General features: G+C 34.3%; 1 protein-coding gene across 1 annotated transcript; it reads left to right on the plus strand.

The window, feature by feature from the left end:
- Positions 1–8517: 8517 nt before the first annotated feature.
- LOC136028007 (uncharacterized) lies at positions 8518–14862 on the plus strand. Its single transcript, XM_065705552.1, has 4 exons — positions 8518–8733; positions 9748–9980; positions 10996–11400; positions 14814–14862. Exons 1-4 carry the CDS (start codon positions 8557–8559, stop codon positions 14860–14862), a joined length of 864 nt encoding a protein of 287 aa, XP_065561624.1. The 5' UTR covers positions 8518–8556.
- The last annotated feature ends 787 nt before the right edge of the window (positions 14863–15649 follow it).

Here is a 15649-nt window from a genome sequence, read left to right on the forward strand (position 1 = left end):
AATTCTTTCTCACAAAATATGATACAAGTCAAAATTTAAAAGTGATTTTAAGCTTTTGCTTGCTTGTTTGTATTTATGTCTTATAATAAATGCCACAGATCATCCTCAATCAGAATTTTCGAGCCAAAATATACGAATTAATGCGTTTCAAATAATACTTAAGTTTCCATTAGTCGTTTGTCTTTAATACTTATAGTGTATTTAGCATAGGACGAAAAATTATTTATAATTTCTCCGTCCTGTGCGCAATTTATAAAATTAACAAAATGTAAAAGCATATTATTAGCACAGTATTACTAATTTTTTACAGAGGAAATCTAAATTTTCTAGGGTAACAACCCGGTAATTAAACCGTCCTGCTGTGGGTCTCTGCTCTGTTTCCAGTCTGTTTCCAATTGAGCTCGGGTATCTTTTTAAAATTTTTGTTCATTCAGTAGAGCACTCATGCAGTATTGACCTCCCTAATATTCCATCATGAAATGTACTTCGAAGGTTTTCGAGTAGGTGGTGATTTTTTTTTTTTTTTTTTTTTTTTTTTTTTTTTTTTTTTTTTTTTTTTTTTTTTTACTTCAACTGGTTTCTGAGTTCGTAAGCCCACACAATAAACTTGGCTTTAACACAAGTAACATAACTCATTTTAATTCTTTAATATTTTAACAATACTTGCCGGTCAGCCACAACTTGCCGGCCATTAATGGCAAGTGGCACTTAGTCCTCAAACCAGAACTAGCAAAAGAACTTATTTCTCCACATTGGACCATTCCTCAAGGGATATTTGTTTGCACCACGATCTAAGCTGTATATGTTCGGGAGGAATTGACACCTCGGGCAGGAACTTGGTAACCATTCCGGCTTCAGTTTGGCAGCATGGTCCACAAAATACCCTGTCTCAGGGTCATATACTGGGAAGGAAGATCAGAGGCTGGACTATGACTGAAAGTAGCATCAGCAGACCTTCATTATGCTTAAAACTCTAAGCAAAGTCACTAGCAAAGGGGTCGCTTAGGGTATTCGCTTATTTTCTTAGGGGTCAATAAGCAAATTTATCATTGCTACCCTCTTCATAGGTTGTAAATTTTAATGACTCTAGAAAATAAACTAAAAGGCTGAGGTGATTGCCTTTTATTCCGTTTCAAATTATCACGTTTAACTCGGATCTTTGTCTGAAAACATCCATCTTTTCTGAACTAGCAGCATGGTAAGTATGAAAAACCTTTTCTTAATTATCAGTACTTGAGTCGGCTATTTTACGAAATAGATTCTTATTTTTGCTTTCTTATTGGCTTTACAAAGAAGAATCAAATACTAAATTTAAATATTTACATTTGACATACATTGATGAACTTTATCACAAATAGCTATTTATTTAGAAGGAGTTTGCTTTAATTAGTATTTGGGTCTTTTCGTTGAATGATAGGATGTCTTTTTCGACCTAACATAGGCACTAGCCAATTAATTTACATTAAAATAAGCCCCTTCATAATTGTTTGTGACAGTTGATTCAATATGATCATCCTTGGGGGAAACTAAAAAGAAAGAGGAGCCATGATAGTTAAACTGGTACTACCCATTCTATAATGTGATCCTCCAAAATATTCAAAATAATGAACCCTCAACCTGTAGTTACATGCCTTAGAACATGAAAAATGAATTGACCGTTTTCGATTTAAAGCTCCCCAGCATTTTGACCCTCTTGAATCAAAACGGAACAGTTATTGGCATCAAGTCATGGATAATTGTAGAAAAAGTCAAGACAGATGGTTCAATTGAATAAGGGGCATTTCTGGTATTAACCCCCCCCCCCTTATTAGGATTGTATAAAAATGATGTTAGTTCACTTTGTTAATAGATATGTCTATCTATTATGCGTCATTCCTAGGGCAGTAGAACTAAGGCAGATAGTCATAGAGCTAAAGTATTCGTAGAACTTATAGTTTTCCAAGTGTTTGGTTAAATACAACAGGTAAATGGCGGGAGTAAGTGTTCCTCTCGAATCGGACCAATACTTGTTTGTTATCTTTTAGCAAGGCATGTCTGCCTAGAGTCTCAGGCAGGTTGACCAAAAATTTAAAATGAATTTTAAATAGAATGAGAGGTAAAAAAGACCAAATAGCTCTCCTCGATCTCCAGTGCTACTCGAGAATGGCACTAGATATAATGATGTTGTGTTCAAGTGGGACCTCTCTCACTGTTCAACGACCATTGGTTCAAAATGATCACCGCTGGAGGAAAGAACGAAAATAAAGAAGACACATCAATGCTACCATGCAAAAATACCATTTTCCTTGTTGTAAGGGTTGGGAGATTGTAAGTCTCCAAACTGAGGTTTTTTACAATGGAAATTCAATGCCATGCTTGTTATTCCGATTTAAAATTGTTTTCCAGGTTGTTTTAGGTTCTTCCTTAAATTTATCAAGGAATTGTTTCAATAAACTCAAATATACTGTTTATTGAAATAACAGTTAATACTTATGAACCACCGTCCATCGAAACATATCCCTCATAAGACATTTTCTTCGAAAACGTGCTTTTAAGATTTCAATTACTATTGGCCGATGTTTGCTCTTCATTAGTTTGCAGTAACGGCTTCAAAAACGGAATATGTTCTCGTGCCGAGCCGGATTCAAATATTCATCTCATTTAGTACAGATCCCAAGATGCATCTTCTCACCATTTTTTACCGGCTCTCTTTATTCCTTCTGAAACACATGTAATTATACAGCAAAAATCAGCTGAAAACACTAAGGACAAGAAAAGATAGTTGTTTTATTTCAGCATCAACAGGACAGGAAAACTTACTCAAAAAGTCCCGCTTATATATTTCTGAATTCGCTATAAAAACATTCATCAAGGGATACGAGATAAGTGCTATAAAAATATGCAGTGAAAAATATGCAATGAAGGGTGAGGGGGACTAGAAACGGCAAAACGGTCATAATTAATAGGAACAGCGAAGGAGAAAAGAAAACTTGGTATTATTAGTGCCAGATTCCTTATTCTGAACCAAACACAATACCAGCAGAGTTAGTCACTCAGCGACGTTCAAAATATATATATATTTATTGGATTTTTAAAGTTGATTCCAGTTTTTTCGTTGTGTAGCATTATGAACCAATTGCTGATTAAGAATAAGTCCAAAATATAATGCTAACCCACAAAATGAATAAATTTTATAAGTACTTTCGAGCATACTAAGATTACTTATCCGATCAGCCCGATTACTGAAAATAAACGTTTTACAAGACATAAATGACTTCAGAGTCTAGGAGGATTAAATAAATAAAAAACGAGTTTGCTCTTTATCTCAACTCTACTTTTTAAAACAGTAAGAAAAACTTTAGCGTAAAGAGCAAGACATTTAGGAAGAAGCAGCCCCTGTCATATACGAATTAATTTCTGTTCGTTTTGAGTTTTAATGTCGCTCCTTAGTTTAAGTTAAAAAACTTGTTTTTTTTTATTTAATTTCTGAACGTTTTTGAATCAATGCATGTTTTGATTTTGGCTCTCCGCAGAGGAATAATTAAAACCAAATTTGCATTTTTTTTTTTTTTTTTTGCTAAATGGCTTTCTCATAGTTTTAATCAAATGATTTTGAGAAAAAAGGAGTGGGGAAGGAAGCCTAGCTGCTCTCCTATTTTTTAACTTAAAAAGGAAACTAGAACTTTTAATTTTTTGCGAATGTTTTTCTTAGTAAAAGATATAAGAAACTTATAAATTAGCTTACGTAACGAACTTTTTATTCTCATGTTTTATTACGTATATGAGGAGGTTCACCCCCTCGTCAGCACCTCGCTCTTTACACTAAAGCTTAAATTTTGTCCCAGTTCATTAGGAATGACCCGTGAATCACAAAAGCCATAGAATAAATAGTTGAAATTACTAGAAATACTTTAGCGTAAAGAGCGAAGTATTAGGAGGAGGTGAGTTCCTCATATGGGTAATAATTTCTGTTCGTTTTAAGTTTTAATGCTGATCCTTACTTCCAGTTGAAAAAACTTTTTCATAATCATATTTTCATTGTCTTTTTTTTTTTTTAAAAATGCTATAAAGTCCTGCGCTCCCTTCATGGAAATATTCTTCCCCATGGCAGATTCCTCGATGGAAAATTCCCCAAGCATATCCCCCTCTTCTCAACCCCTACCCCCAAACAAAAAGTCCCCCTGAAAACGTCTGTACACTTCCCAATAACCATTACTATATGTAAGCACTGGTCAAAGCTTGTAACTTGTAGCCCCTTCCAGGGGGATTTTGGGGGAGTAAGTGGTCCCCGAAGACATAGTTATAAGGTTTTTTGACTATGTTGAATAAAATGGCTATCTCAGAATTTTGATCCGTTGACTTTGTGCAAATAATTAGCGTGGGAGGGGGCCTAGATGCCCTCCAATTTTTTGGTCACTTAAAAAGGGCACTAGAACTTTTTATTTCCGTTAGAATGAGCCCTCTGGCAACATTCTAGGATCATTATATCGATATGATCACCCCTGGAAAAAACAAACAAACAAATAAACACACATCCGTGATCTGCCTTCTGGCAAAAAATACTGAATTCCATATTTTTGTAGATAGGAGCTTGAAACTTCTACAACAGGGTTTTCTGATACGCTGAATCTGATGGTGTGATTTTCATTAAGATTCTATCACTTTTAAGGTGTGTTTTCCCCTATTTTCTAAAATAAGGCAAATTTTCTCAGGCTCATAACTTTTGATGGATAAAACTAAACTTGATGAAAGTTATATATTTAAAATCAACATTAAAATGCGATTCTTTTGGTGTAGCTATTGGTATCAAAGTTCCATTTTATAGAGTTTTGGCTACTATTGAGCCGGGTCGCTCCTTACTACAGTTTGTTACCACGAACTGTTTGATTAATAGTCAAAACGTTGTGTATTAGTTGTTGGATATTTTACACCTGTTAACCTTGGAAAACGCAGGATAAGTGAGGATAATTGACGTCATTTGTAAACAAGCACTAGAATTTATGTCTTATATCCATCACACTCAAAAAGTGAAGTTAGGTTTAAAATCCTAATGAAAATATACCTAAATATTATGAAAATATATTACTTTAGTGAAAAAATTATGGAAACTACAACACATAATTATGAAAATTAGGCCGCCCAGAACGCATTATATTGATTGATATTAAATGATTTCTAACCTAGCCTAACCAAAATACCAACTCCATATAATATTTAATTAAAATATACCTACATTATACTTTATCTCTCTCATCTTAGGCTGATTATCACCGAGTACATACTGAAATACTGAAAGAAACCAGTTCTACTCCGACCATGAACTTGATTTCGGTGGCTACAAGACATAAGAGTACCAGGAACTCAATTGACTGAACAATTATTTTGTATACATTACCTCACCCCAGTCTATGAGGCCTAAAACCGTTACTGCTTGGCTAATCAGATATATGATGAATTGAAAACTTATATCATAAATCTCGGAAGTCTATTTTCCTAGGAGCTGTCATCGTTTATCGGCTTTGTTTTTAAGTGGGGGATTCGACGTTACGATGTGTTTAAGGGTTTTAAACTCTTACCGAAATTCTCTAGCGCATCTTTTCGTAGTCATATTAGGAGAACTGATTATTAACATCATAACATTGTGAAAATTCAAGGTTAATGTAAGAAAATTTTCCAAAGTGGGGGGAACCAGTGCCCCACCCCTGCCCCTAAATAACACACCTGGGAGAGGCTTCAAAACTAGTCATCAATTTACGCTTGGCTTCACGGAATTAGGAAGTTAAACCCTAGCAGCAAGAACTGTGTTTGGCTACCCATTTCAAACTTCTACGATGTCCCAGTGCCCCGCTGGCGCAGAAGAAAAGATGAGAAAATTTCAGGGTTTTAAGTTCTTTTTCAAAATCCCTAAAATGTTTTTTTCGGAATTAGCTTTGGTACTTCCGCATTATATCGACCACACTTGGACAGGGTAACTTGGAATATAGCCATAAAACTCATTTATTTTGCAATGTATATTTATCATTTAAAGCTAAATCTCGGTAATAGTAAAATTTCATACCAAATGGGCCCTAGCCAGACACTGAGTTCTTCTTCGACTAGATCTGTTTCTTTCCTGTATAGTATAAATGCGGATGCACTAACCTAACCTAAGTTTTCTGGTATCGCTATACATTGAAAAATAAATGAGTTTTACGTCTATATTCCAAGTGTGGTCTATGATATAAATTTTACTGTTGATATAAGAATACAAAAAACATTTATCATTCATGAATCAATTTTAAACTAGTAATTTTTCTTGTTAGGTAGTCCTTTACAAATCAAGTTTAGTGCTTTCAGTTACCATGGGCTGTGGTTCGCCCTTTTCTGGATTGCAACAATTGTTGCAACTCATTTAACTGATGACATTGAACTTTAACATTTACAGTTTAGAAAGCAAAATCATCCATTGATATTTTTCTTAGATAATATGTTGTTCCAAAACTGTTTCCTCTCCAGGATCTGGCCCTACACCTACGTTTGCCTGTGTAGAAATACTTCTCGATATATTGCTGTTTTACTTAGACCTAGTGAAATGTAGCAAATAAGATTTAAATATTAAAAAACTAAATATGACAATTCATGTATACACATATTTTAACTGTTTTTATCTTTCTTGCTTCCGTGTGTACAATTATCAGATATAGGTAATCCCCCTCTTTTTTTTGCTGCATACAAGATTGACTTTTTATCAATCAGCGACATTTAATAGATCATAAAGATTTTTTCCCTACTTGAAAACAACATCCTTTTTGGCAAAAATTGAATTCAATTGAATTTATTTATAACCCGTTATAATACACATGAAAAACGGAGTATAATGTGAATAAAAGAAAAGAGGAAAAAGAAAATGACCTAAAAAATTAAACAACATTTCACCTTACTTAAAAACAATTAAAACATACAAAAGCAAAAGCAAAACATTCATTGAATCAAAATAGCGCTCCATGGGTGCCGACCAATTCTTCTATTATAAGCTTCTATGCTTTTTCTGATAGAAGCATCTGAGCCTATGATGCCGTATCTTTTAATGACCCAGGAGTTGCTTGACCATGGTGGAAAGACAAGCAGGTATTTGGCATACCGGAAATAGATTCGCCGAAGCTTCTTCTCTCGGTTATCGTAAAAGTACGCCAAAAAGGTTCAAGGTATAGGAAATTCGGGAGTGCAGAAGCATTGTAAAGTTTCGCTAGCAGTTTGCAATTGTGTAATACACAAGCAAGCCCCTCAAGCTTTTTAGTCTTTGACATGATTCCCATGTTTACAATAATTTTGTTGCGAGAGTAACACTTTGGATTTTTTTTTTTTTTTTTTTTTTTTTGTTCCTAGCACCCCGATTTCAGCTTATTCCTAGAAAGTGGTAAGGGTCTAACCTCTGCGGTTTTTACGGAAAGTGTGGACCTTAGGCCGGATTGATGAATATGACTTCACATTTTGGAAAGCTCGAAGAACTCTTGCCTGGGGCAAAAAATCTATTGTTTCTACTCATTTCTATTCGTGATTTCAGCTGAGCTTATCATTCGGTTTTTTGCACTTGGGATTACGGTAGAGAAATGGTGTCAGATGTGCCTCTTAAACTCTAAAAGTTCTCTCATTGCTCAAAAAATTAGAGTTTATCCTTTGCTCATTTCTAAGTGATGACGTTAGAAACTTGGCCTATGGCAAAAAGTCAACTTTTGAACTAAAACAGATAGATTTTTTTTCGACGGCAATCGATAGCTCTTGATGACCTGATTGAAGTATATGTCTTCCATTTTTTGGTAGAAAAACTCCTTCGTGAGGTATACTAGTTTGAAAGTTTAAAGGGGTTGACAACTTCAGTAGTACACACTGAAAGCAAAAATAGGCCGATACCAATTGCGAGACATATACGGGAGTTTTAAGCAACAGTCGGCTGTTAGCTCATAATTATCTTCGGCAATGAGAGGTTCGCAACTTTTGCTAGTTGGTGTACCTATTGTTTGTTTCCGGTGTATTTGATGGTAAGACCAAATTGGTTCCAGTGGTAAGACTTGCAGGGGACTTGTAAGTAATAATCGGATGTTAGGCTACAATCATCTTCAGCGATGAGGGGCTTGTAACTTTTGCGGGTTGGTGTACCTAGTATTTAATAGTAATTATTAGTACCTAGTACCTAGTAATTATTTTAAACTTGTTGAAATTACTCGTGAAAATTTAAAATTACTTCGCTCTTAGGACTAATAAGTTTATAATATTCTCAATTTTTTGTAGTTGCAATCCAAAGATACATGAAACAGGAAAATGGTCTTAGAATTTGCAGGGAATTCCACAATTTTCAAAATTCGCAGAAATTGTCTATTTCTGTTACTTCTTTTGATGGATTAATTAATCATCATTACATATTGAAGAATACAGAAATAGAATCTCTTTCACGTCAAACTCTAGCCTGAAACCTCATTGGTGGAAAAAAAATAGTTGTATGTTATGTTTGAGTAGATAAAAAGTTTGTTTATATTTGATAAGATATATGCATATAAATCTTAATAAAAATATGAAGATGGTCAGTGACGGAAAAGAACAATGCTTTCATTATACGTTATTGGCTTATGTGTCACGCTATGTGCGTCTCAGAATACGGGGACGCTCAATGTAGAGACTCCTCTTCCAATGAACATGCAGATATGTTCGGCCCCGGGAAGCTGTCAGAATGAAGCAGGTGGCATAGTTCTAGATGCTAACTGGAGATGGACTCATAAAGTAAGCAACTTGACTGTTTTGTTATGCATTTGAAAAAAAAATTGCTCCTTTTATAGCTTTCTGCAAGCAATGGGCTTTGCATCTTCAATTTTTTCTTTCTCTATTTACTTGTAAATTAAATTTACTTGCTTGTAGGAAAATGCAGATTTAGGAGGTCTCAAGACAGCTCATATTATATGTATTTAAACGGTTTTCTTACTTTCTGGCATAATTAATGATTTATATCCTTACTTTTTCGAGAAAAGAAAACATTTTTGAAATAATTGTAAGCTTCGTCAAACAAAAAGGAGCTAACAAACATAAAAGAAATTATATTAATATTGCAGTTAGCTAAACCTTAGTTGTTCTTAGCCTTTGAATCAAATTTAATTAAGCTATTAGCTGTGGCACCTATTCTCAAAAATATCAGGGAGGATACCAGATTTTTTCTTGAAGATACAACATTTGAATGAAGATACCACAAAAGGTTTGTTTTATTTAATAAAAGAATAATTTGGTTTTAAAGGAAAATACAAACAAAAATACTTCTCAAATGCCCGTGTCCTCCAATGAGTGTCCCTGGTTATTAGACATTTAAAATATTTTTTCTGGAGAGATAGGTAGACAGATAGATATTTTATTGCAAAACGAAAGCCTTTTTTGGCCATGGCAAAAAAAGAAAAATCAAATACCAGCACACAAAATAATAGTACATGATAACAGCACACACTATGATAAAAACACATAGTACATAGCAGTAACAAATAGATAATATAATCATTACAAAAACAAAACAAACATAAAAGTACACATATATGTTTAGATATTTAATGCTATATTTTATTAGATATATTATATTTATATTATATTCGTATTTTATTAGACTTATTATATTTTATTAGATATAGATGTTTTAGATATTTAGTGCTCATCGGCTATGGACCATGGCTACAAAAAATTAACAAAAAAAAACTTACTCCCACTCAACATTATTTTCAGCATTTATATAAGGTTTAACTTTCTATTATATTCCAGATAGATGATTACGTCAACTGTTACACAGGTAATATCTGGGATAGCGCCCTCTGTCCTGATCCTGACTCTTGTACCGCCAACTGTGCTATTGAAGGAGTTGCTCAGAGTGAATGGGGTGGAACCTATGGTATCGGTAGCACTGGGAACGAGCTATCTATCAAACTGGTGACCCAGGGTCAATATTCAAAGAATGTCGGTGCCAGAACTTATTTGCTTGATTCTAGCATGCAAAAGTAAGCTTCCTATATTATATGTTGCATGGAAGCGTTATGCAAATGGATCCCAATCCACAAAACATTATTTAAGCTCCATTTGGGGTAACTAGGAACTTTTGGGTCACTAGGGATATATTAAATATATCCCATTTTTATTAGTGTTTATAATGGTGTGACTCTTAGTTTTTAGTATGAAATAATTACTGTTCTAATTAAACAATCTTAATTGTTTCAAACATAGTATCATGAACTGAATCATAATCCAATTTGTACTGCATTACTAACTGAACAAAATAAAAACCAAAACTGTTCTAGAAACTCCCGTAATTTCAATTCTGACACTTTTGACAGACACATGATGTATAGTGCTCAGAGCGTATCAGTAAACCGAAAACAATCATGTAACTGATACTCACTTCATAACAGTTGTTGTCCTAATTTTTCTTTTCTTTTTACCATCCCTGCCTTAAATCTGACTTAGTTGGCATTATGCGTCTAATGTACCAAAATAAAGCCTCACTCAAAACGTTTATTTCGACCCATCTATGTGACGGGTCTGGCACCAAAAGTGTGTCTTGCGACAAAACTGAAAATATTTCTGGTGTGATTTGGGCTTTACGAGCATAGGCTCTAAATGCAAACTTACTCTCAAACGTTAAGTTTAAATGGCTGCTTGACGCGTCTTTGCTTCTTATTTCTACGCTTAAATGTCTGGATTCCACATTTCTAAACGTTTTGTGATCTCACGCCTCTTTTTTTGTCAGTTTTTAGTCTTCTGAATATTCTTTGAAAATGGCTAAGACTAATGATTGTAAGTGAGTATCTTTAAATTACCTTTAGTATAATTGTTAAAACTTATAGCAATGGTAATGGAAGTGCATCAATAGATTATAGAAATATATTTTTTACCCTCTATCGCATATAAACTGCATTTTCAAAATAAGCTACAAAAAACTAAAATAAGGAATAATATAACAAAACGTAACACTTTATGGAAAAAACAGAGAACTATCAGCAACATTTTGTATTTTAGATACTACATGTTCAGCCTCCTTAACCGTGAGTTCACCTTTGACGTTGATGTATCTCAATTAGCCTGTGGCATGAATGGTGCACTTTATTTCGTTGAGATGGAAGCTGATGGGGGTGCTAGCAGATTTCCAACCAACAAAGGTGGTGCAAAATATGGTACTGGATACTGTGATGCACAATGCCCTCATGATGTCAAGTATATAAATGGAAAGGCCAACAGTGGAAGTTGGGAGCCTTCACCAACAGATCCTAACTCTGGTAAAGGCTACTATGGAACTTGCTGTGCAGAGATGGACATTTGGGAAGCAAATAGGGAAAGCCAAGCATACACGACCCATCCATGCAGTGTTACAGAACAAACTCAGTGTGAGGGCATTGAATGTGGAGATAATGCCTCAGGAGATCGGTGAGTGTGATATTTGAGATTTTTCATAAATATTATTCATCAACAGTTTCTTATTAATATTGACTTTTATTTTGGCAAAATGTTGCTTAGGCTGAAACTTCAACGGCTATTTAACAACTTAAAAGTTATTTTATTGTCGAAAATGTATATACCAAACGAAGAGAATGAAAAATAAAACTAATACATGCTACAATCATTTTGAGGCTGGTCAATGCTGTGAGCGTTATGAACCTTCGAAAATTATACTTTATGTACAATTTTAATGACTTCAAGTTTTATTTGCATAATTTTTTTTTGTGAAAAATGAATACACTGATCGACAGAAAATTTAGAACTGAAGAGAAAACTTCTAAGTTTTGAATTTAGTTTTCTACTTTGGAAAAAACAGGGGTGGCAAAACAACATCAGCATACAAAGATACGATTAGAAAATTTTCAAATACTTGTAACTTTTGAAATGCTTGTCAGTCCCTAAGGGTGAACAGAAATAGTTTTGCTGTATTTTTGGTACATCTATCACCTAGCATACACATGTTTGAAAAAAATGGCCAATAATTTCATTAAAATTTACCAATATTTATACTAAACTTAATAGTTTAAAATTAGATAATATGGAAGATGGCTGGAATAATTTTAGAAAAACAATTTGTGAAGTTCCTGATGGTGTCTCAGGGAAGAAAGTTAAGACTGCAGCTAGGTGAAAAAGCTTTATATTTAATAGAATGAAGAAAGGTTTTGTACAAGAATTATCTGAGTGATAGATAATATGAAAACAAAATGAATGTAAAGAAAGTGGAGAAAGCATTAAAGTATGAAATAAGGAGGTGTGAAGTGGAGGACATGGATAAAATTGCCAAGGATATGGAAGATGCAGCTAGACTGCATAATAGTAAGATATTATACTGGGACGTTAATAAATCAAGAGGGAGTAGTCAGTGGAGACTTGACACGGTTAAAGATAGGAACAGGGGCACAATTAGTGATAAGGAAAGAATTAAAGAGAGACAGGCAGAACATTTTGAGAATGTGCTAAATCGAGATACAGTTGCAGGAAAAGATATAGAGGAAAATGAGTAAGTTTGTGATACCTTGCATGTGAAGGTTGATTTGTTTTGTGAAGAACAATTAGTTACAGTACTAAAAGAATTAAAAAATAATAAGGCTCCAGGTTTTGATAGTGTGGTAAACGAGTTTCTTAAATATGGTGGCTCTGAGGTTGGAAAAAAGTTACTGAAGATTATTAATACGATTTTTGAAAAAGGGAAGTACATAACGATTTTGGAAAAACCTTAATTAAACAACCGTATAAGAAAGGTGATAAGAGTGAGTGTGATAATTATTGAGGCATTAGTCTTGTCTCTATAGGTAGCAAATTACTTAGTAATATGATAACTTTTTAGACTGAGAGATGCTCTACACAAAGTTTTAAGAGAAGAACAATGCGGTTTTAGAAAAGGTAGAAGATGAACCGACCAAATTTTCATTCTTAGGTTAATAATTGAAAAGTGCCTTAGTTGTCAAAAACCTTTGGTCCTTAGTTTTATAGATTATGAGCAGGCACTCGATTTGTTGATAGAAGAGATTTAGCAAAGATCTTATCCTTTTATGGTATATCAGACAAATACATTAAAGTGATAAAGCCTGTGTACAAGAGTAACACTGCTTCGGTTAAGGTAGGAAATGAGGCTAGCAGCTAGTTCTATATTAAATTAGCAGTTAATCAGGCTTGTGTTCTATCCCCCTTAATATGGATCATTGTGATAGACTTTGTCTTAAGTAGCACAAAAAAGGCAATGGGAGACCACGGAATCCAATCGGGAGGAACAAATCTCCTGGACTTAGATTATGCTGATGATTTAAGCATCCTAGATGAAATTGCGAGGAAAATGAATGATTTTATAGAGATTTTGCGAGTTCAGGGTGATAGAATAGGTTTAAAAATTAATATTAAGAAGACTAAGTCACTAATGCTAGGAACAAATGAAGATGAAAACATGACACTGAGTAACGAAAGGATTGATCAGGTGGACAGCTTAACTAACCTTGGTAGTATTATTAGTAAAGACGGTTGGAGCAGTGAAGAAGCTAAAAGTAGAATAGCCCAGGCTCAAGGTGTTTTTTTTTAAGAATAGAAAGATAAGTCTGCAAACCAAGATTAGAATATTGAAGGTAGAGGGCTGATAGTGGTAAAACATGGCTCTGAGGCATGGGCGCTCCGAAAAAGGATGAAGATTTACTAGATGCTTTCCAGAAAAATTGCCTACGGATTGTTCTGGGTATCCGGTTGACTGACCGTGTTTAAAACAGTAGACAGTACAAAAATATGGTTCAATCCCCCTTTCTAGGGCTACAATAAAAAAAGGTTAAGGTGGCTAGGGCACGTTCTGTGGATGAAGGACGACAGATTGCCGAAGATTGTCCTTTTCGGCCAACCGTCTTGGGCTAAACAGAAAATAGGTCGTCCTCGTCTGGTGTGGGAGGATGTCATAAAGAAAGATTTAAAGGAAATGAGAATTTTCTTGGAGGGTGTAAAGAAGAGGTCTTTGAATAGATGGGGATGGAGGAGGAGCGTGCGTAGCTGCATTGGCCTCAGGCGGCTTGGTGCTGTGGTGAGTTATTAGCAGCAGTAGTAATAGTAGTAAACTTGAAAATATTCTTAGCACAATTACGAGTAAGAATAAATTCATGCTGCAAAAGAGAAAAAAAAAAAACTTAAGTAAAAGCTTGGCCACAAACAGCGTTGTTATGGTTCTTTTATAATTTTGAAGGCTAAAACTACACAGCGTTAAAGCAATATTCTAATTAGTTTTATTTATTGTAAAAAAAAAACATAAGTCAGGTGGATTAAATTAGAACGTATGTGGTATTAATATGATGTAAAGTTTTAAATAACTTAGAAATAAAAACACTGTCTTAGCTAGCCTTGCACAAATTCCTTATGATGATTTTCTTAGGATAGTAGTCTCAAACTTCACCTTGTTGGAACCTTGCTGAGTATCCCCACCCCCTCTGCCTCATTTTGTTACTGTCGAAGCACTTTGTTCTGGACGGTTTCTTTTTTGACAGTAAAACACTGAGTAAGGGCTAACTTCAATATGTATTATGAAAAACATACTTCTCTATTTCAAATTAGTCACGCAAAAGCGGGTAAATTCTGATAAACTTTATGAAGGAAATTTTTCTGTAGTTGGGCTCTCAGAAAATTTTTGGATCCATTCCCCAAAGATGAACTAAAATTGTGTTTCAGTTGTTGTTTGACATTATAGTTGTTTCGTATAGCATCTTACTGTAAAAGAAGAGGCTGATATTTCATGGAATATTGTCGGGTCTGAAAATAAACGCCACATTTAAAGATCGATTTGATAATAAAAAGAATATATGAGGAGTTTTATTCTGAAAAGGCCATAATTCTAGCTATAATGGTGTTTGTGACAAGGACGGGTGTGACTTCGCTTCTTACTGACTCTTTCGTATAGTATCTTACTGTAAAAGAAGAGGCTGATATTTCATGGAATATTTTCGGGTCTGAAAATAAACGCCACATTTGAAGATCGATTTGATAATAAAAGAATATATGAGGAGTTTTATTCTGAAAAGGCCATAATTCTAGCTATAATGGTGTTTGTGACAAGGACGGGTGTGACTTCGCTTCTTACCGACTCGGCGATAGAACTTATTATGGTACTGGCTCTAATTTCAAAGTGGATACTTCAAGAAAAGTTACAGTAGTAACTCAATTTATAACATCTGACGGCACTGATAATGGTGACTTGCAGGAAATTAGACGCTTTTATGTTCAAGATGGCCAGAGAATAGAAAACTCTTTCGTAAGTAAAAATTAATAATTTCCTTATCATTGAGGCTGTCGTACGCTGAAAAATTCAAATAGTAGCAGAAATACATGTAAAAATTCACACGGATTATTACCAACTGGTTTTAACCAGTGACAAAATAAAGATCCCGATAGTTTATTCTATAATATTCTTTTCATTGCTCAATATCTGTCGAATTAACATCTGCACAATATGCTTGCAGTGCAAACGAAGGAATTATTCCAAAAAATTGATGTTTTTCGATAATGAGCCCAATTAAAGGGGTTACATCTATAGAAAATATTTTTCAAATTTTCCCTTTAAATTTTTCTATTCCAGCAGCACAAAGTTGATATTTCATTTTCTTCCTTTTTCACTGTAGGATGATTTTATCGAACGAAAGTGATTCGTAATTTTGCTCGTTGTCAATATATGCAA

This window comes from Artemia franciscana, chromosome 1 (assembly GCF_032884065.1).
Source record: "Artemia franciscana chromosome 1, ASM3288406v1, whole genome shotgun sequence".
NCBI classification, from domain to species: Eukaryota; Metazoa; Arthropoda; class Branchiopoda; order Anostraca; family Artemiidae; genus Artemia; species Artemia franciscana.

What these genes read in the sequence shown, in the direction of transcription:
- LOC136028007 (XM_065705552.1), top strand. Translation starts at nt 8,557, where the DNA reads ATGCTTTCATTATACGTTATTGGCTTATGTGTCACGCTATGTGCGTCT. An exon ending in CTTGATTCTAGCATGCAAAA is followed by an intron (nt 9,981 to 10,995) that starts GTAAGCTTCCTA and finishes TTTGTATTTTAG; the next exon opens with ATACTACATGTTCAGCCTCC. An exon ending in GATAATGCCTCAGGAGATCG is followed by an intron (nt 11,401 to 14,813) that starts GTGAGTGTGATA and finishes CCATAATTCTAG; the next exon opens with CTATAATGGTGTTTGTGACA.